Below are 24,676 nucleotides of genomic sequence, written 5' to 3'. Positions count from 1 at the left end.
TGCAATTCGGTCCCGAATTTCCCCCGCTGTCCTGCGGATGTGACGTCACATGACGCTGCATGTGCGTTCTCCCCGTTCTCCCGTGCCGGCTTCACTGTTGGCTGCAGTACCCCCAACGGCCGTCGTGGTGAAGGGTGGCGCTAGAGAGTCTCATTTCTTAAAAGGAGCCTCAAGCTCCTTTAAGGGAATTCTGTGACTTAGAGATTGTGACTTTTAGTTTTGGTAAACATTTATTGTAAAGCCTTAGGTTAATTTATTTTGTTATATCAGACTTTTAAACCTCCACTAATTTTGATGCAGTTTTGTGCTTTTACGCTATGTTACTTTGTGGGAGGTTGGCTTCAGTTACCTTTTCATTCTGTTAACTTATCACACAAAAACAAAGTAAAATAAATACTTTGCATATTTTAAAGGATTTGTTTTGGTATTAATGCTTGCAAACCCCTTTCCCCTGACGAGCTGGGGTTTGTAACAATGCATAACACTTACGCATATTAATCCAGAACCAGGGCTGACAACAGTGGAGCAGCTTAACCTTTGATGACTACGGATCTGCCTCTGCTTCAGAGGGCCATTGTCCATGTGTCTCTATTATCCTGCTGGTCACGGATACCCAGCTCTGTCCCTGCTCATATGGGACATTTCTGTAGAATAATTCTACCTGTCTGTTCCTATCTCCTTCCCCCTCCTTCTCTAACCCCACCTAATCCCAGCCCCCCACCCCCGAAAAGCTTGACCTTTCTGCATTCCTCTCCAGCTGACCTTGGTGTCCCCGCAGCTCTTCGCTTTTCCCCACCTTGCACTACTAGCTGCTCTCTTCCTGGCTTCACTAACCACCCCGTGCCCCTCATTTCCACCTCCCACTGACTGCCTCTTCCCTCCGTGTCCCTTGGTTACGCCTACCAGATCACTTAGCTTTCCTCTCTCCTCCTCCTGCTGTCTCCTTCTCCGCTCTCTGCAGCTGTACATACTCTGCTTTTTAATTAGACAGACTCACATAGCTCCACCTCCCTCTGCCTCCTATACTCTCCATCCAACACTCTGCCCCCCCCCCCCCACCCCCCCGACTCCCTCCCTTTTGCTTACAAGGATACAGGGCTTGCATGGCGACAGGGAGAGGAGGTCATGCTGGAGAGATGCAGAGAGAAAGCAAGGGAGAAGAAACGGGAACAAGGCAGGGAGAGCTGAGAGGAGCATCTGAGAGGATAGCTGTCTGTTTGCTCACTCTTGTCTTCTTGCTCCCCCTCCTGTCCTTTCACTTCCACTCACGGCACAAACGCACACTCAACTAGGTAGGCACAGCTGAGTGAGGAGCTCTGAGAGATGGAAAAAAAAGGTTCCCACGTGAAAGGCATGAATCCTCGGGGGAAGAGGAGGGTGCGATAGAAGAAGACACAGCCAGAGGACAGGGGGGAGAGGAACAGAGTTGAGGAGGAGCAGATGGACTCAGGACAGGAAACGGTGTGAAGCTCACCGAGCAGCAGCAGTGACAGAGAGCTGGGGATAAAAGCAAACATGAGGGATGGAAGAGTGAGAGGAAGCAACGTGAAGGAATAGGAGAGAAGAGGAGCAAGCGCTTGTGGGAGAAAGAAACAGCACAAAGGGCAACAGGAAGAGAAAGATGTGGTATGTGTGACTCAGTTCTGTCCTGACGGAAGATTGTACAGCAATCTCCCCAGCAGCCTTTACTCAGCAACACCACAGACATTGAGAGTTAGAAGAAGCAGAGCTGAAGACAGATTTAAAAGAAATGCATGCGTGTGTCTGTTTTTATTCCGTGCAACTCAGAAGTGAGAACATTTGATCATGTTTTGTTTTGGCTCACTGCCTTCCTCTGAATTTGTCCTTGCTTGTGTGCGTACACGTGCATGCTTATATTTTGTTTATGTGTTTGGCAGGTGAGTGCATATGCACTTATTTATACTGACAAGGGGGTGTGTTCATGTGCTCACAGTGCATCTTTGCTCAGTAGCCCGTGTCTGTGCGTGCGTGTGAAATCTCGTGGAAATGGATTGTGCGTGCACGTGTTTGGATACTGGGATTTGCTTTACTGCAGGTGTGGGAGTTATTTTTCTGAGTGTATATTTGCAGCTTTATGAGAAGCTTTAAAGAGTGAGGAGCTTAGATTGCTCTGTCAATGAGGTAGCTTTGCAAAATCCAGCAGTGTGCTTTCATTGCATATTTGTCATGATTTGGAGTCTGTGTGCGTGTGTGTGTTGTTGAGGTGCTGATGAGGGGAGTACACAGAAAGTTTGAGGAGGAGGGGGAAGAGGAGGAGGTACTGACGGAGGGAATTCCATTTGTATGGATTGGTGTGTACGTGTGTATCAAGAAAAAGTCCAGTGAATGCTGATCTGGCTACAAAGGCACATCATTTAGCGAAGCTGTCTCAAGAAAGGTAGGAAATTGTAAATGCATGGCCATAACTTCACTATGATTTGAGGTTCTGATCACTCATCAGTGCTTATTATAGTTTGCTTTTGTCTTCATGTCTCAGTTAAGTCACCTTGTGACTGTCGCAGATGATCCAAATGTAGACGCGCAAGCAACTTCTTATTTTTGCACGTTATCCTGTATCATGGACTGTTTGCAGGTGCGCACACATACTTTAATTTATTAGGGAACATTGTCGTTCAACAAGTCTTTCTTCCTGCTCTTCAACTCTTTCTGCTTAAGTACCCGCTTTGGTCTGTTATCATCAATTGCATTACAAATCTAGACATTTTATGAGATCTGAATATAATATTTTTCCCACATATATTCAGAGTGCAGTTTTTCAGGGTGGCCATGCCGTCCTCCGAGCCGTAGGTTTGATCGCCTGCCCCTCCACATGTTGAAGCGTCCTTGTTCAGGATATTAACGTCCATCAGCGTGTGGTTGTAGACAGGGGCGAAAATCCCGGGGGGGACAGGGGGGACAAGTCCCCCCCATTAGTAAAGCTGTCCCCCCCTAGAATAATTTGAGACAGAATTAATAATTTTGGAACAATGCAGTAGTATTTAGTAGTGATGCACCAAAAGGAAAATTTGTGGCCGAAACCGAAATCGAAAATAATAATAAACAGTAAAATCTCATTACACTTAAAACAAGACTCATCACTGGAAAAATAACTTGTTATTTGACAATTTTCACCTGTTTCAAGTAAATTTTCACTTGAAATAATTACAAAAATCTGCCAGTGCGACAAGATTGATCTTATAAGCAAAACAATCTTGTTCCACTGGCAGATTTTTCTACTTATTTTAAGTGAAAATCTACTTGAAACAGGTGAAAATTGTTGTTTTTTTCCAGTGATGAGTCTTGTTTTAAGTGTAATGAGATTTTTTTTTAACTAAAAATGAGACATTTTAACCAGAAATAAGACAAATATTCTTGTTAAGATTGTGGGTTTTTGCAGTGTATTATGTCAGATGTGCTGTATTATTGCCACCTTCCACCTAATACCATTGTTTTGTATTACTCTAAGAAAGGTCTTCTGCCTGTTTGCGAGATAGAGTTGAAAATGTCAAAATGCTGTATTAAAGGAAGGCTAAAACTTTTATTCCTTGTCCCCCCCTGGATTTATTCTCTAAAATTGTACTGTTTATTGTCCCCCCCAACTATGAAACAGGATTTTCGCCCCTGGTTGTAGACATCCAGCGCTATTATACAGTACACAGAGTGTGAATTGTAATAGAGGCGCTTTAGTTTGTGTGAACGGGTAAACAAGAACACACACTGTAAAGCACTTTTTAAAAGCTGATTCAAAAGGTACCATTTAATACTACTTGGCTTCGCTTGATGTAGGGCAGGTATTAGTTTCAATGCTTCTGTTTATTATTTTTATTCCTATTTTTATTGTAAAAAGCACTTTTTGCCAAATTTAGTCTGTTTGAAAAAAACGGTAAAGAAAAAAAGTCTAAATGATTGAGCAGCATATCCTTTAAGAGGTCAGCTATCTCCGCAGTCAGCACGCATTGCTCACGTTGCTAATAAATCCGTCGTCTGTCTCCACTTAATTTTCTCTCTTTACTCAACAGCAGCTAATGCACCCATCTCCTACACTTTCATCCACTTTCTCCATTCTTGGAGAGCCTTTGTGTCTGCTGGCTATGTGATTTCACTGGGTTTGCAGCAACTTGATTTTACAGGTAATGCACTCTGATGTACCCTTGGGACGTAAATAAGGACAGGGAGATTGTTGAACGACAGTCCGGCAGAGTGTAACCCCCCCAAGGAGTAGATGTTGCTGTTCATGTAGCCACCTAGTGTGCCGCGGAGATGTCAGTCTGACCACCTGCTCTAATTTGTACCAGGTGATTCACACAGAGGCCTGAGCATTTAACCTCCCTTAAACCGGCAGCGAAGAGTGAAAAAGACAGACAGAGAAGCTATAGCACAAGCGAGCGAAACAAGACAATTAGGCTGAAAAAGGAGAGCAAAAGAAAAACAATGTTTATTCTGGGGTTCTTTAACAACCAAGTTTCCTCTGATTTGCAGTTGCTTTAGTATGCTTATCACAATCCACTGGCCTACATATAGGGATTTCTTACTGGGCAGAGGGTTTTGATGCAAAGAAGACAGATGGAACAAATCATTTCTGACACACATGTTCTCAAAGTTAGAAACCCCCCTTGAGGGAAACTAGAACAAATAAGGTGTCCAAAGATGTCATGTTTAGTAGCAATAGAGACCCTTTTGCTGACTAAAATTTGTTCATGTGACCTTTAAGACGTTTTAGCTGCAGAAAATGTATTTAGGAGCCAAGCGTTTTCATATGCTCCTGAGTGCACCAACTTTCCCAGGTCTGGATGTGACTCATTTGTTTTGTGAGGACCCGCTTTGAAGCCTCTTTTTTCCCAAAGACTTTAAGATACAAAACAAAAAAAAAAAAAAGAATATTTACCATAAACTGTATAAAATAATTCAGTCACATGACCCACTGGTTTCTGAAGATCGGTTTTGAAGCCCGTTTTTCCTCGTACGGGCGCACCCACGGCAAGCCGACGGGAACACTCCCATCCCATGTCAATCAAATTGTTAGCTTTGCTCCCAATTCCTTCAGTTGAGTCCCGCCAGGTTATCTGCAGAGGTGCTGTCAGACGTTTCCAGAAAATCAAACGATTGATTTTTTTTAACCAAGCTGCAAATACGACAATTTAACATAGGGGTGTAACGATACACTAATCTCACGATACGGTACGATACACGATATTGAGGTCACGATAACGATACGATACGATATTATAGCAGTATTTTTTTAACAACCTTGAATGAGGAACATATGACTGGAAAAAATTGTCTTTTATTTGAAAGACAGAAAATACAAAACAATGCTGTGTGTTTGCCCTATTGTTACAGTTTGTAATGCTTTATAACTGTTTAAGTTTTAAAGAGAAAGCCAGGCCAACCATTTTCCACAAACTGAACTAAAAGTAAATATAAGGTTTGCATTATGCATCTTCAGTTGCATAATGTAAAAATAAAAATATTTTGTCTGAATAGTTTCTCTCATGTATGATTTGACTTTTTTCTTTTCCAGAAATTTAACAACTAAAATTAAATAAATAAATAAAAGTAAATAAAGACATACAATTTTACATCATAAAAAAGATTGATTCCTGCTCACCTTATAAGTGTAAGAGGAGATTTATTTTTGTTAAGAAGGTTATTTTGGTAATTCAGGGTTCATTATTTTATGAATATATATTCTTTATATTCTGATGTAAATCAGGGACTATAATGACACTAGTCAGTTTATCTGTAGTTGTTAATATGTTTTAGATTGGGCGGAGTGATACTACAGTACGGCACTAGCTGCTGTGTTGATGTTCTAAAATCCTACGCTGTTGAGGGACATTAAAGTACACTGGAGCTCAGGAGAAGTTGCCCGCGTGTTTATCCTACTCACGAGCCCAAAAAGGTTTAATTTAATAAGGTAAGGCTTAACTCTACACCAGCCTTACATAAGTAAAAGTTCAGAGCTCAAAACGGGACTGCAAAACGGGACTAGTTTCTTCTGAGCGGAGTAAGATTTTGGTCTGCGCGGTCGCGGCCGCGGTCGCGATCAGATGCGCGTTACTAGTCAACACAATAGATTAATATTAATACCCCAATATCGCGATACACTTTGTCACCTCCACGACACGTATCGTGACGTTTTTGTATCGCAAAATTTCGTGGCACGATATATTGTTCCACACCTTATGGAGATTGACTTGCTTTTATTGCTAGCCTCTATCAGTCAGTCGAGGAACTGCAACAACATTTTATATATACCTTTTTCTGCGGTACGCCGCCATGTTGCTATGGAAGCTGATGGGAACAAGCCCACCGTATGTCAGTCAAAGTTCTTTCAACCGACCCACGTCGGAGGAGCTTAGAACTGCCAGACGTTCACAGCAGGATAACTCACTTCACATGTGTTGCACATCAGAAATACCACTGCGCTTAGCCGATGCTAGCTGGGTTAGTATAAACTGCCGCTAACTGATCATGGCTCGCCATTGGTTGAGCCAACTGTCAATAAAAGCCTATGTCTCATATTAGCCTATAGATACATTCATTTCTTTATATATTAATCTTTTGTTTTTGTTAAAAACACAACCAAAAATGCCCAGAGATGTGTATAGATGTGTATAAAATCACAGTATGTGATATATCAAACATTACAAACCAAAGTGTTTTTTTCAGTTTGGTTTTTGTTCTTTGTTTTTGTATTTGTTTAGGTATTTATTCAAAACTGTCTAAAAACAGGGATGTTTAATTGGACATTATTCTGTTTTAGAACGACTCCGATCTACATAATTTGGTGCTTGTTGGACCAAAGTTTGCCCTCAGACTTTCAGAGTATATTTTTGACTGATCATCTTTTTTTTAAAGGATAACTTAAGTTAACTATGAAAATCTTTTGATTACTCGCAATCATTGATTGAGAATATTTAATTACCTAAAACAAGCAGGCCGTACGGCTTTAAAGTGAAGACGAATTTTATTTATTTTTCTTGCCACTAGGGGGCAGTAGACGCAAGTTGCAAACGCAGCACAGACATTTTTAAGTCACTGTAAGGAGTAAGGTCTTCAAAAACATTTTTTTAACTAGAAATAGCAGTTGATGAGAAGTAAGTTCAATTTTATATCTAATTTGGTCTTCAAGTGATGCCCAATATTTACTACACAACACTTATATGCGTACCACGCACCATTAAAACAAGACATAGTCTTGCACAAATGCAACTCTGCATCTCTGCTCTGGTGATACCAAGAGGATGGAGGTTGGTGATAACCCACCATTTTGAGTCACAGCTCAAATAATAAATGAGTTGTTGTTCATGACGACCATTGTGTTTTGGGATCTGTTGGAACCAGTTTGAACTGGAACCTGTCACGTCTTTAACATCTTTATTTATTCATTTATTTTATTGATTTCTATTTCATTCTTGTATATATATATATATATATATATATATATATATATATATATATATATATATATATATATATATATATATATATATATGTATATATATATATATATATATATATATATAATTAAATCTTTCATAAATGCATTCATCAGCTTTACGTGTGTGCTCGTTTTTTTGTCCTTCAGGGACAAATCCCACAAACACACACAATGAAATCTATTCTAAGACGACTTATTACACTGCAAAAGGCAATTACTGTATGATCTACCCTCCCGCCTTTTATTTTTGGATGTTTTATGTTGTCTTATTCTTCTAAATCCTCTGGTGACCCCAAAAATGATTTTCTCAGGTTGATAAACTGGTTTAGAGAAATACAAAGCAAATTTAATCTCAGCTCATAACATTTGCACATTTGGAAACCCTCTAGCCCTGGTACCCCAGTGCTGTCATTTTTCAACAGGAAGCATGGAATAATGCACCCCAGTATAGCAAGACTGTGGCCACCTGTTTTCTGCTGGCGATGTTTTGGGCCCCATAGTGACCCACAAATTGGAAAAGAGTTGTGATGATTTCCAACATCTTTCCAAGTAGTTTTGATGACTGACTAAACTTTAACAAACAGTGATTGCAAATGATAAATGTAAAACTGAGATTTGACGGTGAAGATCCCACACAGTCCTCTATCACTTCTACAAATCAAAATCACCATCTTTTAGCCCTTTTTCACCCTTTTCTGAGGGGGCACCACAGCAGATTATGCTGTTTCACAAACTGATTTAGAATAGTTTTTTTTCTTGTAATGCCATATGTCCTTCCTGACATAACCTTCCCCATTTATTCAAGCTTTTACGGCACCATAAGAACACCGGCTTGTGACCCATTAGAGGCTGGGTCAATGAGGGCAATGTGGGGTTCAGTATCCTACTCAAGGACACTTCAGCACGTGACAGGGCTGGTGATCAATGCAATGACCTTTCCTTTTGAAAGGGATCTGACTCTACTCATTAGACCACGACAATCGCTTCTAAAATGTCTTATTATGGGCTACGTTAATCGTTAAGGGCCACCTGGTGGCCAGATGCTCACAGAGATAACGTCCTTCCTCTGTTGCAGTAAGAACTGAACCTGAAGCCTAAGAGAAAAAGAGTGATAAATCCAGATATCAGTCCCAAAAGACGATATGGGATGATTTTTTAGCAGAAAAAAAAAAATATATATAGATAATCTTCTGCAGCAGCCACTAAAATACCTTATAAACAAATATGTCATTCCAAAGCTATAACAGAAACTCCAGTTGTGTGTGCATCGTCGCCATGGATACAGCGGGGCAAAAAGGTATTTAGTAAGACACCAGTTGTACAAATTCTCCCACTTAAAAAGATGCCTGTAATTTGCCTGTAATTTTTATCACAGGTATATCTCAACTATGAGAGACAAAATGAAAAAAAAAATCATCCAAAAAATCACATTGTCTGATTTTTAAGGAATTGATTTGCAAATTATAGTGGAAAATAAGTATTCGGTCAATAACAAAAGTTAATCTCAATACTTTGTTGGCAATGACAGAGGTCAAATGTTTTCTGTAAGTCTTCACCAGGTTTTCACACACTGTTGCTGGTATTTTGGCCCGTTCCTCCATGCAGATCTCCTCTATCCTCCTGAGACCCGGGCTTTTGTTTGATGTGCATTTTTTATGTCTCCTTACTATTTGGGATCAGTAGGACCTAATTTTTGTTGAAAGTACATTTTTGCTTTCTATGTGCTGTTGAACTATGTCAAATCCAATGGCCTCACATGAGGACAATGGGTTTATTTTTCTGTATTTCCCTTTCTTGGTCCTGCCCTGCATCCTTGCACATCCTGGTCAGGTTCTAATAATAAAAATATGATACATTTTATTTGCAATATACTCAGCATTTTGAATGAAATAAAGTGCTACAGAGTAAAAACATGGGTATTAGGTTATATCTCTATATCATTTATATTTATATATCATTTTCAATTGTTTTTTTTCCTGTTACAAGGAAATAAAAACTTGCTCCAATGGCAGATTATTCTACTTATTTCTAGTGAAAATGTGCTTTAAACAAATGGAAATCTAAAAACAAGTATTTTAAGTGTAATGAGACTCATTTTGACTAGAAATTGGACATTTGGGCAAGAAATAAAGACAAATGTTTTTGGAAAGAATTTACGTGTTTGCAGTGAAGATAGACCTGATGTCCTCAAACGAGTACTTCATGTTTACAGACGTTGTAGCTTGCTAATATTACTCAAATATATCAAAAACGCATGCCATATGAAGCTGCAGACGTTATTGTGCATAAATATACTAGTTTCAATCATAAAATTAGGTTAGGATTTTTACCTTGTCCATATTTCTGTCGGGAGCTGCCATAGAAGACTTTCATTGAGATCCCAGCCATCTTGTTTTTTCCCAAATTAGTGTAATTTCATTATGAGACCACTAGATGGTGCAGGCGGGGGTCCCGGATGAGGACAATGGGTCAATGTTCGTACAAATGAAGTATCATGGCGCAGAACAGCAGAAATGTAATGTCCTCATATGAGAACGCAGGGTCTCAGGAGGCTAGAGCAGTGATGTTTTGGGGCTGTTGCTCGGCAACACGGTCTTTCAACTCCCTCCAAAGATTTTCTATGGGGTTGAGATCTGGAGACTCTTTCCTACCATTCTGTCTCTCATTGTTGAAGTAGTTTGTGGGAGAACTTGCACAATTAGTGGCTGACTAAGTACTTTTTTGCCCTACTGTATATAATGAATTAAGAATCTAAGGATTTGATTTTTTTTTCTTTGATTTGGTTTGCTGCTAGATGTCCTCTATGAGGTATAGCTACACTAATTCAAGTCCTGTTTTCTTTTTTCCCCCAATCAGCGTTTAGCCGCTTCAGCAGAGCATCACTTATCCCCTTATTTCTAGTGCAAATTTGATGATGTATATTTGTAGATTTCTCTGCAGCGTTTGATTTCTACTTTGTCATTGCTTATTTATGCTTATGTATGTATTTACAAAGGAATATCTGTACCCACAAAGCCTTGTAAGAACTTACATGTGCATTTTTAATGGGCTTGCTGGTTTTATTATATCAAATAAAGTGAAACATCCCCCTGTGACTCTGCTGTGCTCTGCTGCACACACAATGCTTACCTAACAAAATATGCATCTCCAGGCAACTCCCAAAGAGCAGCTTCTGAATCGGAGATCTCTTTTGACAAGAACATACAAAAACCCCCAGCACCTCATGCATGCTGCATCTGCTTTGATAACTGACTGTGTTGCGAAGTCTGCTGACGGAGCGCAGGTATAAGTCTTGGTCTCGTTGTGCGCATAGGGCCGATAACTGATCATGTAACTTTTCTTAGTTCCTCTCCAGTTCCCCCTTAAATGCCCTGACACACTGATGCTCCTGATTTACCACTTCAGTGAACCCTAACCATGACATTTCCTCTGCTGCCAGAGGTTGTTCCCTCCTGCCTTGCGCCCTGTCCCCTTTACCTCTGCCCGTCTGTCTCCCTCCACCCCCTCTCCCTCTTACTTATTCAGATTCCCTCTACTCTCAGTTTGCTATGTGTCTCATAGCATCTCTAAATATAACCAAGCATGTCTTCCTCCTCTCCTTCCGCCTTCTCACTCTCCCTCCTCCTCATCTCGGTTCTGTCTGACAAATTCGAGCATGCCTAGACAAACCAATCTGACGTGACTTTACATAACAATTCAATCCACAGCACCTTCCACCTCCTCAGCACAGTGAGTCCAAAAGGTATGTTATTGTCATGGATGCAATTCTCAACATCCCTGTACAGCTCTGGCTCAGAATATTATTACATCCGCGCAACCAAGGTCTTCCCTTCTTGTATCCTGAATGCAAGAGATTCATTTGTCAGAGTTGGTGTGGCTTCAAACAAGAGGATCAAATGTGACCTTAGCGGTTTATTCACACATGCGTGCAAGAGGAAAGGGTGGAAACCTCTTTTCCCAGCAAAGCGCCCTTATAGACAAAGGCAAGAAGCAACGACGCTAGAGTAAATCTTAAATAATAACAGCAAAGAGTTACAACCCTTGCTGGCATTATGCCATTGCACACCTTCGTCCTCTTGCTTGGTGATTTATCTTTCGTCTGCCAATAAAGCTCCACATGGAAATGTCACATGTGGGAGAGGGCTGGCCTCGGCCCCACCACTGAGCCCATACAGCATTAAGAGGGTCTGGATTCATTAAACTGTCGGCGTAAATTTTGATCTAAGGGTAGTTTGTAGACCAAACAGGGAGCAACTGCGGAGAGGGGATGCGGGGTAAGAAAAGGCAGCACGAGTAATTTTGTCAGAACAAGTGATGGTGGGAGAAGAAAGGTAGATAGGAATGACGGTGGAAAAATGGAGAAAAATAGGGCTGGATGAAGTGAGATAGAAAGAAAGCATGCTTAGGGTGACACCCCACACAGGGAGTGAGGCTAAAAGCCAGACTGTGCACGAATGAGGCTCTGGAAAATCTGTCAGGGTGAAGGTTGAAAGTAGTGGGTTTTTGTACGAAATGGGTAGGAAGACTGACGGCTAAAATGAAATAGGATATAAAAAAAAAAAAAAAAAGCAGGAAGACTAAAAACTCGATTTCATTTAGGAAGAACTGAGAAAGAAAACTGCCATCCCACACAAATTGCTAGCCTAGATCAGTGTAGGGTAAATATAAAGATACATTTCTGCTTTCATTTATTTATTTTTCATACCCATGTAGTGCAAGACTCATACCATGTACACCGGGGGTATTCAACTAGATTCGGCCGGGGGCCACATCTGCAAAAGGACTGTATGGAGAGGGCCGCACAATTTGAAAATGTGGGGGTTTTCAAAATGTATTTTGCACTCAAAGACAAAGACTTATGTAAATATAATACATTTGTATTATACATTTGAATATATCTAGTTTACATATGAATTATGTATTAGTTGTCTCCAGATTTAGTAATTGTGAATGTTAAATATAATATTCAGATAAAGAAATATTATTTTAAATGCAAGTTCATTTTGAACCATGCATTGTGCAAACTTAATGAAATTGATATTGACCTACTTTTAATAAAACACGCCATAATGACAAAGCACCACTTTCCACCAAGATTTCCTTATTTGAATATTATATTAAGCATTGAGCACAACAATTTTAGTCCATAGTAGCCAGTTATAAAAATATTATAAAAAAAAAAATAAATATATATATATTTTTTTCAACAAACACCCCCTTTTTGAAATATGACCAGGGGCCACATAAAAGCTCCTGGCGGGCCGCATGTGGCCCACGGGCCGCCAATTGAATACCCCTGATGTACACCGTTTCCCAGACTGATAAGATTTTCAATGGATTTATATTTAAGCTGCTCATCTGTACACACTGCAATGATAAGAAAGTAAAATGAGAAGAAATACCATAGCTTTTTTTTTCTTAATCCATTATGGCTGATATTTCCCCTCAAGGGTCTGTCGGTGACTCTTATCATAATTAATCCTAATAAGCATGTTTTTAAAGAGGTTGACGGAAGGGTGCGGCTGTGACAAAGATCCTCCTCTCCGGAGGAAGAGAGAAAATTGAGAAAAACAGTGGACATAAATAAAAGTGGCAGCCCCTCGGGTATCTTTCTCCCTAAATAACCTGGGAGCTGTGAAGGAGTCGCTAATTACCCCTCCTACAGACAATATGAGTGCAGCAAGTCACACTTGCACCCGGGATTAGCGCACACGGGGCCGTCAATGTCAGAGGCTATCAGGAGAAGACGACGAGGAACAGGTTCACAGAACATGCGAGGCCCACCACCACGACGACGTGCCCGACTGCCAGCAGCGCAGACAGGAAGTGCAAGTGATCCATACGTCTCAAAACAGGCCAAAGAATTGGAGTGACTAGAACGTACTACTAACCACAGCATGTCGGACAGACTGTCACAAAGTGACCAGATGAATCAGAGAGGATGTCAACATGGCAGATCGTCAAGGCCTGATAACACGGCCGCAAACTGCTAAAACATGGAGGAAAAGAAAAATCTGTTAGACACATGCAAACGGCTGATGTGATGACAGTCACACCGTGTTTCTATGAACTGAAATAACACAGAATTTTGCTGGTACACTACAATACAGCTACATTTACCAATAGTTAAAGGTATTGTGACATGAAAAACACATTTTTCTTGATTTTTTGTGTTTTGTTGGGTGTCTTGACATCAATTACACCCAAAAAACAACGAACTTTTAACATTCAATGTATTGTGTGCTTTCTGGGATTTTCCGCATAACTATGCAAAAACGGCGCATCTGGTTTGGTGGCGGGCCGTTACGTCACGATCCGCTAAATCACCGCCCCCTCCACCCAGCTCCCTGCCTCCTCTCCTCTCCAGCGCACCATAAAGGCTGATTTATGGTTCCGCGTTACACCGACGCAGAGCCTACGGCGTAGGGTTACGCGGCGACGCGCACCGTACGCTGAACCCTACGGCGTAGGCTCTGCGTCGATTTAACGCGGAACCATAAATCAGGCTTAACACGGAGCTGTTTAGAGCCTCTTTTGTTCTCATCACCGGAGGAGAACTGCTAAGAAGACCCGCGGCCACTGACTGGACTTAAGATAAGGGGACACTGCTGCTTGCATGCCTTTATTTTTATGATTGTTTGCTGTGGTTCGCCCTGCTGCTTTTCCGTGCTTCGCCTGTCGCTCCCGGCTTAACTCTCCGACGCCGCTGTGAGCGTATGGTTGGGTTGGAGGAGGTTTGGAGGAGGAGCAGAGCAATGATTGACAGGAAAGGGGGAAAAGGAAGCGTTTTTCACGGCGCAAAAAAACACTGTCATAAAAAGCCAGGAATGGAGTACTAGAGTGAAGTTTTTCTTGTTACACTCTTTTAGACACATTTGAGGGATGTTGGCCAAGACTTTTAATAGTGTTAAAAGCATGTTAAAAATTATGTCACAATACCTTTAATAAAAGAGAGGAAAATGAAACAGCTATAAAGCACAAGTACACCTCTCAGCAAAAGTGAATAGGCCTTAATTACTATCTCTTTGCACATGTTTTGAGCGCATGTTTCTCCACTGATTTTATTTTGTTACCTCCAGCTCTTCACTGCTTTCCTTCTTCCTGTTTTCCTCCACCCTTCTGTATCGGCCCTCTTCTCATGCATTTCAAAGTATCTGGCTATCTTATATCTTCCTCTTTATCCGGAGGAAAAGCGCATGATTTATTTTTTCTACCTCTGTGAAAACGCAACAATATGGAAATTATTACAGACTCTTACTCCTTTTCTTTCTGTCTGTGTATTTCTTTAGGAGCTCACGCTGTCATCAGCCATGAGAGGATGTGTCACTCTGAGAGGAGCTGACAAAAGAAGTAGGGAAAAAGTGGTCAAATCGAAGCAGAAAGAGAGAGGACCAAAAGAAAAGCTCCAAGAAAAGGCCATTATGATGAAGCACTCAAGCCCATACCTTACCTTGGCCATTCAATCTCCCGAGGGCTCGGGGGAAAAAGCAGGTGGCAAAGGAGATGCTGCCAAGTAGGGATGGACAGGCTGCATTCCCCACCTGTCTACATATTTGAACTTCTCTGGCCTTGTTAAAGAGTTTATCACTCTGGAAAGTTGAAGAGAAATGGGAAGTGCACAACTCACGAAGACATGAAGAAGCATGGACATGAACATTTTAAAAATATTTGATGCTGCACATATATATTTTTCTATAAGTAAAGGTAAAGCGTCAGCATTCATGCAGAGATTATTAACAGTGATTTGTACAGTTTATACTTTCTTTGCTTGATTTTGATTAACCTTGATCTGTGGCTACAGCTGTCCACCATCTCTTGAGGACAATCTTAGTTCCAGAGGAAGGCATACAGATGAGCTCAGCAGGTTTACCTGAGCCTTTGAAGAAACTGTTGTAACCTCAGTCTCTTCTACATGAACTGGAACTCAAGTCAATGTATAGATTATTAATTGCTGTAATGGAGGGATCAATTGTTAGAGAGATCAGATAATAATGGAGATATCCCTGTGTAGGTGGTCTTACTAACAAAATAAGACTTTTACAACTGCAAATTGCTTGTAGAACCTCTGGATGTTGGGGGAAGGACAGAGGCTGCAAAAATGGTGAGCAAAGAGTCCAACCACGTGCTCACAGGCCAATCCAATAGCAAGAGCACCTTGGCAGACAAGCTGCCAGGGACAATGACTGTACGTTCTGTGCTGCTTAATCGAGACTCTCCAGATATTGAAAGTCGCCTCAAACGGCGCCGCAGCCGCACCCACCAGGTTCGCTTTAAGGACCTGGAAGATGGCAGCAGCAGCAGCGGCAACAGTGGGACAGGCGACAATAACGGCCATAAAAAGCCTGGCACAGACTGTGACAGCCCACATCCTCTCCGCAAACACAGCAGCAGGTCCTCAAAGCCATGGGCCGACAGTCTGCAAACAGAGGATCGACCGCTCCAAACGTCCGTGGTGGGAGCCGTGCGTAGCGACATGGCAAGTACTTTAGAAGTGGTGGCTGCTTTTTTAGCTCGGGCGCCCCCTCATCCATTAACACCTGGTCCAACGCGTCGATGCTGGGTACCGCCACAGACTAACTCTCTCACTCTGCCAATGACGCGTAGGTCTAGTACGAGCACCAGCACAGCCATCCAAACCTCTCCATGCCTGAAAAAAACACCATCTCTCTCTTCTAGCCATGCACGTAGCCACAGCATTGGGGACTCTGTTGGTGTGGATGGAGATGATGAACATGACTCTCAAGATGAGTACCATACACACAACCACGTGTTGCTGCCTGGATCCAAAGATCAGAGCAGACCTCCGACCCCTGGGGATAGTACCGTGGTGGAACGGAGGTCCAAAGCACCGAGGACGGACAGCAAGTCAGTTGGCCTGTCAAAAGGCTCAAGACACAGCTGCCCACCTTCAGTCCTTCACAGCTCTGAGCCATGTCACTGTCCCACTGCATCCTGCCGAGATGGCCCCAAGCGTCAGGGGAGCATCACCCCCTCAGTGGTCAGGAGGAGAAAGCGGCTAAACAGGACAACAAGTGATCCTGGAAAGGAGGTTCACTACTGCACCACTCCCACACAGACTGAGAGTCCAAGTTCACACCCCCTGCCTTCAAGTAACAAACACTGTACAACTCAAGTTCAAACTGAGAGCCTTTCCCCTCCTCCGAATTCAAAGTACTGCACTGCCCAAAGTCAGACTGAGAATGAAAAAAAGTTGTCACCTTTGACCGATGAACAAACCAAAACCCAAATTCAAACCCCTGCTTCTTCCCCAAACCTACTTTTGGGTACTGAGCAGTGCACGACTCAAACACAAATAGACTCTCCTTGTCACTCTTCTCCGAATCATAAACCTAGCACTACACAGACACAAACTTGCAGCTCATTTGCTTCCCCACCACTGACTGTATCACCCAGCTCTGTGCAAACTCAATCTGACAGCCCTGCATCCCCACTTGAAACTCAGAACCCTCCCACAACCCAAATTACTACTGTGCCTTACCATAATTACCCCCCACCTACAAGTGCAACAATACAGACCCCTGAAGACTGCACTGAGCCACCTTGCTCCTCTCCTTCCAAATCAGCTTGCACCACCCCTCCACCATCCAATGCCCCGTCAATTCCTGCCTCCACCCCCGCACCTTCTGCAGCCCAACAACCTATCCCCTATTATAGCGTTGTGTCTTTATTAACAGACCCCAGCACAGCTGCTGCCAGCTCTAGTCTTTCTGCAAATGTAACTCCATGCCCCACGCAAAACGGCTCCTCTCCCATACCAAACCCAGTATCATGCTCTTCTTTAACCTGTTCTGTCCCGACACCAACCGTATCATCACCTTTGGCTCCTTGTAACCCTACTAAACAACCTACTCCCCCAAATATAACACATGAGCCCCCATTGGATGTATTACATGCTACACATCCCACAAATCAAGCACCTTGTACGTTTGTGACTCAAACTGCTCTGTCTTGCACATCCATATCTTATTACACAACCACACACCCAGCTGGTCCACATGCACCTCACTTAAATCAAACTTCACCCTCTTATGCCACAGTTATACAAACGGTAGCTCATTGTAACATCCCATGTCAAGGCCTGCAAAATAACTCCTCTGCTAGCACAGGCTTAACCCCCTACTCATCCCCGGTCCCAAAACTAAAATCCTGCACCTCTCCGCCCCCACTTGTGAAAACCTACATGTCCAGTCTTCAGACTGCGCAGAGTTGTGCAACGCCAACAAAAACTGTTCCTCTATATGCATCCACATTTCGTGCCGCACCGCCGTACACTCCCCCCTCTCAGGCCCCCTACAGTGCTCAGGATAAGAGGGGCATTCGACTACCACCTCCTCCTCCACCTCCTCCACCCTACACTCCACGTAAAAAGGGAAACGAGCCAGCATGTCCCAGAGTTCGAACACCCATGCTCAGGGCAGAGAGCAAGGCCAGCAAAAAAGATAGAGAAAGGAACAAAGAGCAAAAGGAGGATGTAAAATGTAAAGATTCACCAAAGCTCTGTGAGAGAGCCAGCTCTCTGAAGCACAGAGCTCAAACCCCGCCAGTCGCTGTGATGAGGGGAGAGAGGCACTCCAATACCTCCTCCCCTGCCAAGGCCTGTTTTAAGCCCAGCTGTCTTAGCTCAGCCCAGGCTCAGCTTGGGGTGCTACACAAAATGCTCTGCTCAGGAGCCAACGCCAGGCCGAATACGCCCAACAGCCAACACACTCTCCCCTCAAACCAGCAGGGTTGCTCTGGGGCCGGAGGCTGCTGTGTTTCTGGGGAGCGGCCCATAGCAGGGCCCCTATCTCCCACCCAAGCTGACACTCTGAAACAGGTCCAAGAAATTCTCGGAGGGTTAATGTCAGGGGCCAGGTGTAAACTGGACCCGTCAAGGGTGACAGAAAAGCTCCTGAGTCCCAACGGACCACTGCATGACATGCGTAGCCTGCAGAACCAGCTCCAAAGTCTGGAAGGGGTCCTGGAAACAAGCCAGAACACCATTAAGGTCCTGCTGGATGTCATTCAAGACCTCGAGAAGAAGGAAGCAGAGCGAGAAGGGTGAGTATGGCAGCCATAATTCCTCAACTGATGTGAGCATAGTTGAAAATCCAAAGTATGACAAGATGATTTAAATCATATGTGTAGAACTCCGCTACTCTTGGGTCTGGTTTTTCAATGATGAATTTATGGAATGTTGATATTTACGACTTTATATATGGCGACATTTCGCAAAGTAGAGAATATCACTCAGTAGGGCTGTTCGATTAATCGATTTTAAATCGTAATCGCGATTATGTAATTAGAACGATGTTAAAACGTGAAACTCGTAAAATCGATTTTTCACTTTTTTTTTTACCTTGTCTGCACACATATTAATGATTGATACCATATTAATGATTGATGTAAATACCTCTCAATACCTGCGACAAGTGCCCCATCGGAGAGGCTCTTTAGTGTAGGAGGGGGCGTTGTAACATGCCACCGGGCATCCCTCCAGCCAGATGAGGTAGACCGGCTCGTGTTCCTTGCAAAAAACTTGCAAATGTGAATATCAAATGTAATGAGTGACATTACACACCTATACCTCCTTCATGGGTTGCATTATTATTTAGCATGCAAAGACCCAGTTTAGTTTAATTATAAAATGTCTTGTTTTATTTAATTGGAAATATAACTTACTGTATGTTTGCAAGTGCTGATTTGCTGATTTTTTTTTCAGAGATAAAACTTTATATTTTATTATATTTTTTAAAACTTTTTTTCAACTTATTTTACAGAGTTTTGCACTTTATTCATTCATTTTTGGTTTAATAAGAGCAAAGTTTGCACTTAAAGCCCAATGGGGCAAATGTTCAATAAAAAAACAGCATATTTGAAATCATTTATTTGCCTTTTGTCAATTCACAAAATAATCGTAATCGAAAATCGGATTTTGAGAGAAAAAAATCGAGATTTTATTTTTGGGCAAAATCGAACAGCCCTATCACTCAGGATTCCTGTACTTTTCTTTGCACAACAAGCCTGAAGTAGTGTCAGAAGGTAGCGTGAGCAGTGTCATAGCCCAGAAACAGACCAAGGGTTTTGAAATGGGTTTTTAGGGTTTAAATGCAGTGTGAAAGCCCTGGGACAAAAGTAGAGCTATTCAATGTTTGAAGCTGTAAATGCAAAATGACTTAAATCTTTAGGCCAGTGGAGTAGTAAGCCCGGGACTTACTGGTCCACTTCTCCCAGGGCCAAGTGTCATGTGTAAAGTCAACTGGTAATCTTTTCCTTTAGCCCTATGGATAGATGAGGGGAAATAAGAAAAAGAGAAGGAGATGAACAAGCTGTTGGACAGTATAAATTATTTTTGGTATTTTGGAGACTTAGAAAGTAAATGTCAGCATGTAGCCTAAGTACCTGCTGTTTTTTCAACAGGATGATCTGGTTCACTCCGCGCAAAAACAAACAAGCAAAAGATGTGACATTTTGATCCCAGCTTTGCTAAAAAAAACAAGAAAGAAAAGAAAAAAAAGGTCTGCTCACTCTTGGAATGGCGTTGACAAGTATGTTGTTTTAGGCAGATTATTCTTCACCAAAAGGCCCCGCTGTAATAACCTCCCTGCACTGTGAATATTACAGATAGACGCTTGTTGATTTGTTGAGATGCGGCTTCCCTATTTATAGCCAATCCCAGTTTTGTATAAATACGACGCTATGCGGACTGAGCACAGTGTCAATTTGGTTCAAATGAAAAGCAATAGAAATAAACCACACAGGGAGACTGAACTAACTTTATAAAGTCTCCTATCAATCATATGCAAGTCTATGCGAATCTCAATATGCTAAACAATTTATGCCATGTCAGACCACAGGAAACCTTTTGGGAGTTCGATTGCACCCATTTGGCAGCAGCACTTTGCTTAAAGCGTGAGAGGAGCATGCAGGAATCGGCAGAAATCAGCATTTGGCTCTCATCATGTTGGTTGCTTCAGATGCTTCTTGCCTCTTAGTGTAAACCCTTTACCGTCCCCATCAAGTCTTTAATTAATCTGCTTCCTACGTTGTAAGCCGCTTAGTAATTTCTGTTGCCTTATCGCACCAAAATAGTACATACATGATGAGGGGATGAGAAAAATCTTGGATAGGAAACAGGGATGGATGTGTGTCTAGGAGTCCAAGGAAAATCTTGACTGATATCTGTGCACGGTAATCCAAATCAGTGTCTCACAGGGATGAGGGTTATTGACTGTCACCATGTGTTCATTGTTTATGTGTGTATATATATATATATATATATATATATATATATATATATATATATGTATGTATATATGTATATTTATATATTTTTTCTTTTGTTAATTATTATTTATTTATATGTTGTCAGCACAATTAAGAAATATAACGAAAAAAGAGTGTATGTGTGTGTATGTATGTATGTGTACTTGTATGTTTGTGTATATTATGTACGTACAGTATGTATGTGTGTGCGTGCGTGTGTGTGTGTATGTATATATTTATATATAATTAAGAAAAGAGTAATGTAAAAATAAGAAGGACATAAATAAATACTGTTAATATTTTATGGAGAAGGGGCGAGATTAAATAAGTTATACTTCTTCCCACCCCTTTTCGGACATGCAAGTGAAATTACTGTGCTGTTTTTTTGTTTTATGCTGTTTTTTTGTTTTATTTTGTTTTGTTTTGTAAAATTGTCTTGATCGGCCATTTTGTATTATTATTTCTGTTTTACTTGTTCATATTTACATTATATATCATTTGCATGTTCGGCATAAATCACTAACTAACTAACTAACTAACTAACTAACTAACTAACTAACTAACTAACTAACAGTGATGACACTAAAGGCTGCACTATACTTTGCAGGCATGTAAACATGTGACTGAACAGTCTTCTGCGATCATAGAGACATCATCTTGCGTGTTTCAGTATTAGAATTCATTGGTTTTATGCATGCGCATTTGACTTTTACCTCATAAGCATTATTTTATGCCTCGAGTGACACCGTGACTCATGGTTTACATAACAGACTCAGCCCGTTGAAGAGGGTATTATTGTCCATTAAAAAAAATGATCAAGGCTGATTTTCAGGGAGATAATATGTACACTATTAGCTCCATGAGGAAACGTGAATATATTTTTACGGGCTCACGCAAACACACTTGTAGAAACCGTTCCTCCTTTACCCCTGATATGTGATCTCTATGCTTTTCCACAGAAGACATTCCTACAGGACCGGACAGGACATTGAGAACTGTGGCACCTGCAGGGACTGTGCCTGCATCATCTACAGGTGTGTTGATGCGTGCATGTGTGAACTTTTGCATATTTATTGCCTGGTTTTTCCACGTGAGCACTGAGAGCACAGGGCTTTTCTGGATGTACAGCTGAGTGCATCATGCTGTCATTTTGAATCACATCAGTTTCTGAGGTTTACTGTTGTGGTTTTGTAGGATTATCGTTCTGCTCTGTGTGACAGCACAGATGCATGCAGCACTTCTGATTATGGCCACTCATTGCCATCATTGCCTCATCACTTCTGCAAGTTTGCTCCCTGAGCACAGTTGTTAGATGTGTATTAGAGAGGTCATACAAAGAAGAAAATCAGCTTTTCTCAGCTTGAGAGCATATGTTTGGAGACCTGATGTGATCACCAAATCAGAAACTCATCATAACACAATTCTGAAAATGGGTAGTGCAAGAGTAAAAGTAGAGACATTATCAAGTCGGAACAAGCGTAAGCATTTATAATAGTGTCACGTGTGCTACGGAAAACAAAGAAACATATAGATGAAAGGTCCAAAAGTTAAGTGCATCCAGTACTCGAGTTGTAAAAAAAAAATCAGGGGGGATGGTGGATTTTATCATATGGGGACAGATAATTTGTGCTAATTACAATAGCACTGACCAAAACACCTGCAGAAATACTGCAGGAATGACATAGCAGCAGTTAAATGCAGCCTTCTGTAAGCTTTAAATATCCACTGGGCTTACATCTAATACATCAAAACACAACAATAAAAAAATGTTTACTAAACTTATCAATATAACTCTGTCCTTCACAGGATAAGTAAAATGGATCACTGCAAAAACTCCAAATCTTAACAAGAATATTTGTCTTATTTATGGTTAAAATGTCTCATTTTAGTAAAAAAAAAAAATCTCATTACACTGAAAACAAGACTCATCACTGGAAAAAACAAAAATGTTTTCACCTGTTTCAAGTAGATTTTCACTTGAAATAAGTAGGAAAATCTGCCAGTGGAACAAGATTATTTTGCTTGTAATAAGAAGATAAATCTTGTCCCATTGGCAGATTTTCCTACTTATTTCAAGTGAAAATTTACTTGAAACAGGTGAAAATTGTCAAATAAGTTATTTTTCTGGTGATGACTAAATGTTGAAATAGCAGTGAAACCACATTCATTGTTGAAATGACATAAGGGATGGAAAGGGAGGATGGCAGTTTTACAGGGGGGATGATTTTGACCGTTTTTATTTCAGGGGGGATGCCATCCCCCCTCATCCCCCCTCAACTCGAGTACTGAGTGCATCTACAGCTAGTAACCTCTCCAGGAAGCATAAGATTGTGGATATACCATGTTTTGGAACCTCCATCCTATACTACTAGTGCTTACTGATTTTGCCAAAAAATAGCATGCAGTATGTGAACAATTGCACAATATGTGATGATTTATTCCTGTAGCTTTAGACCCGCTTCCACTTGTGCCACTGCGCAGGTCACACAAGTGGCTAACAATGCCACTGTGTGCTAATAATGACTACCGGACCAGTATGCAGCTTGTGTGAGAGAAAAAAAACTGCATAATACATCTCCTTAAATATTTATGATGCACATCCTCATACTCTCAAATTAGATGAGGTGAACAATAGCGCAGATCTGAGTTGTGGACACTTCTCTTTCCTCCCTCTTCCTCAACTACACACACACACACACGCACACACACACACACACATACACATAAAACTGCATTCTGAGATTTGGATAGAAATAAACTGTTTCATACTTAACAGGGTGTAAAAAAAGAAGCAAAAGAAAAGTGCAAACTGCTTTGAGCTGATATCTCTTTAAATTGTCCAAATTTAAAAGATCCAGCAGGGCAAGAGGAGATATACCACAGTGGAGGGAAAGAAAGGATGACATGAGTGCTTGGTATTAAAGCGCTACTCTAATTATTAAAGCTTTCATGTAAACAGCTTAGAGGCTTTATATTACTTTAATTATGTCATAAATCGGAGAACGGAGAACTCAATTACCAACCCAGGATCCATCAAAACTCTTTAATTGTGGACTGGACTTACCTTCAACTGATTGTTTACCTACTTCCTCATTTATAATTTGTTATTTTTTTTGTCTCCTATTAAGGTTTCTCCTGTTAACTAGAACGTATCCTGGCCCTCAAACCTATTACAAACAAGCAATATTAGAGCTGAAGCTCAGTCATTGTTAACCACGTAAATGATTCAGTCCAAGTACTTTCTTAATCTGTTTATTCTCAGTCATTTATTTATGCTTTGTATCCAAACCTCCTAAATCATGCTAAAAGAAAAAGAAGAAAGACAGTGGGGGAGGGAAAAGAAGAGAGGCAGCTGAGTATAAGAGAGAAGGGAGAAAAGAAGCAAAAAGATTTATAAGAGAAGAGATCTGAGATTTAGAAAAAGAACAAGGAAAAGAGGGCGCGGAGGAAGATGATGTCCATAAAGAAAGTGATTCATTCAGAAGCTAAATACGCATTCATTTTGAGAGATTAGAATATAACTACTCAGGAATGTCAGCCTGAAACAGAAATGGCTGCTCATCATGAAGTAAGGGAATAAAAAAAATGTTGTACTTTTACATTTCACTGTATCATCATGTATTTTCCCTCCCAGGAGGAAGAGCAAAAGCATTTTCTCACTATTACACTGCGCCGTTGACACCACAAATCACAGTCTTCTGGTCAAAAGGGGGACAAATCACTCACTCATCTGTCAAGTCAACACGTTTCTTCTCATGTGAGAGGAAGATTTCCCTGCTTTAGGAGGGGAGGAGATTCTCTTTTCAGACTCGAAATGAGCTGAGCTTTATAGGAGAATTTGGTGGCAGTGGGGGGGGGGGGGGGGGGGGGGGGTGGTGAAGATAAAGTGGGGCTTGAAAATGAGTGAGTGATGGAAAGCCCTTTGAATCTGACAGGGCAGATTCCATCAATTAAAACGCCGGTCGA

General features: G+C 41.3%; 1 protein-coding gene across 5 annotated transcripts in view; it reads left to right on the top strand.

The window, feature by feature from the left end:
- Positions 1-1,128: 1,128 nt before the first annotated feature.
- The window catches only part of LOC133454563 (mucin-2), an 81,753-nt gene continuing 58,205 nt past the window's right edge, over positions 1,129-24,676 (top strand). For 2 of the 5 annotated variants that reach the window (XM_061733290.1, XM_061733288.1), the window contains exons 1-3: positions 1,129-1,626; positions 14,734-18,505; positions 21,673-21,744. In XM_061733290.1, coding sequence (XP_061589274.1) covers positions 15,543-18,505; positions 21,673-21,744 — 3,035 coding nt within the window. In that variant the 5' untranslated portion in view covers positions 1,129-1,626; positions 14,734-15,542. Of the gene's footprint in view, positions 1,627-2,364; positions 2,399-14,733; positions 18,506-21,669; positions 21,745-24,676 lie in introns of those variants that run through there. The other 3 variants (XM_061733289.1, XM_061733286.1, XM_061733287.1) reach the window with 2 other exon arrangements.

This window comes from Cololabis saira, chromosome 11 (genome assembly GCF_033807715.1).
Source record: "Cololabis saira isolate AMF1-May2022 chromosome 11, fColSai1.1, whole genome shotgun sequence".
Lineage (NCBI taxonomy): Eukaryota > Metazoa > Chordata > Actinopteri > Beloniformes > Belonidae > Cololabis > Cololabis saira.
Note: the sequence above shows the minus strand (reverse complement) of the source record. Positions and strands in the feature narration are given on the sequence as shown.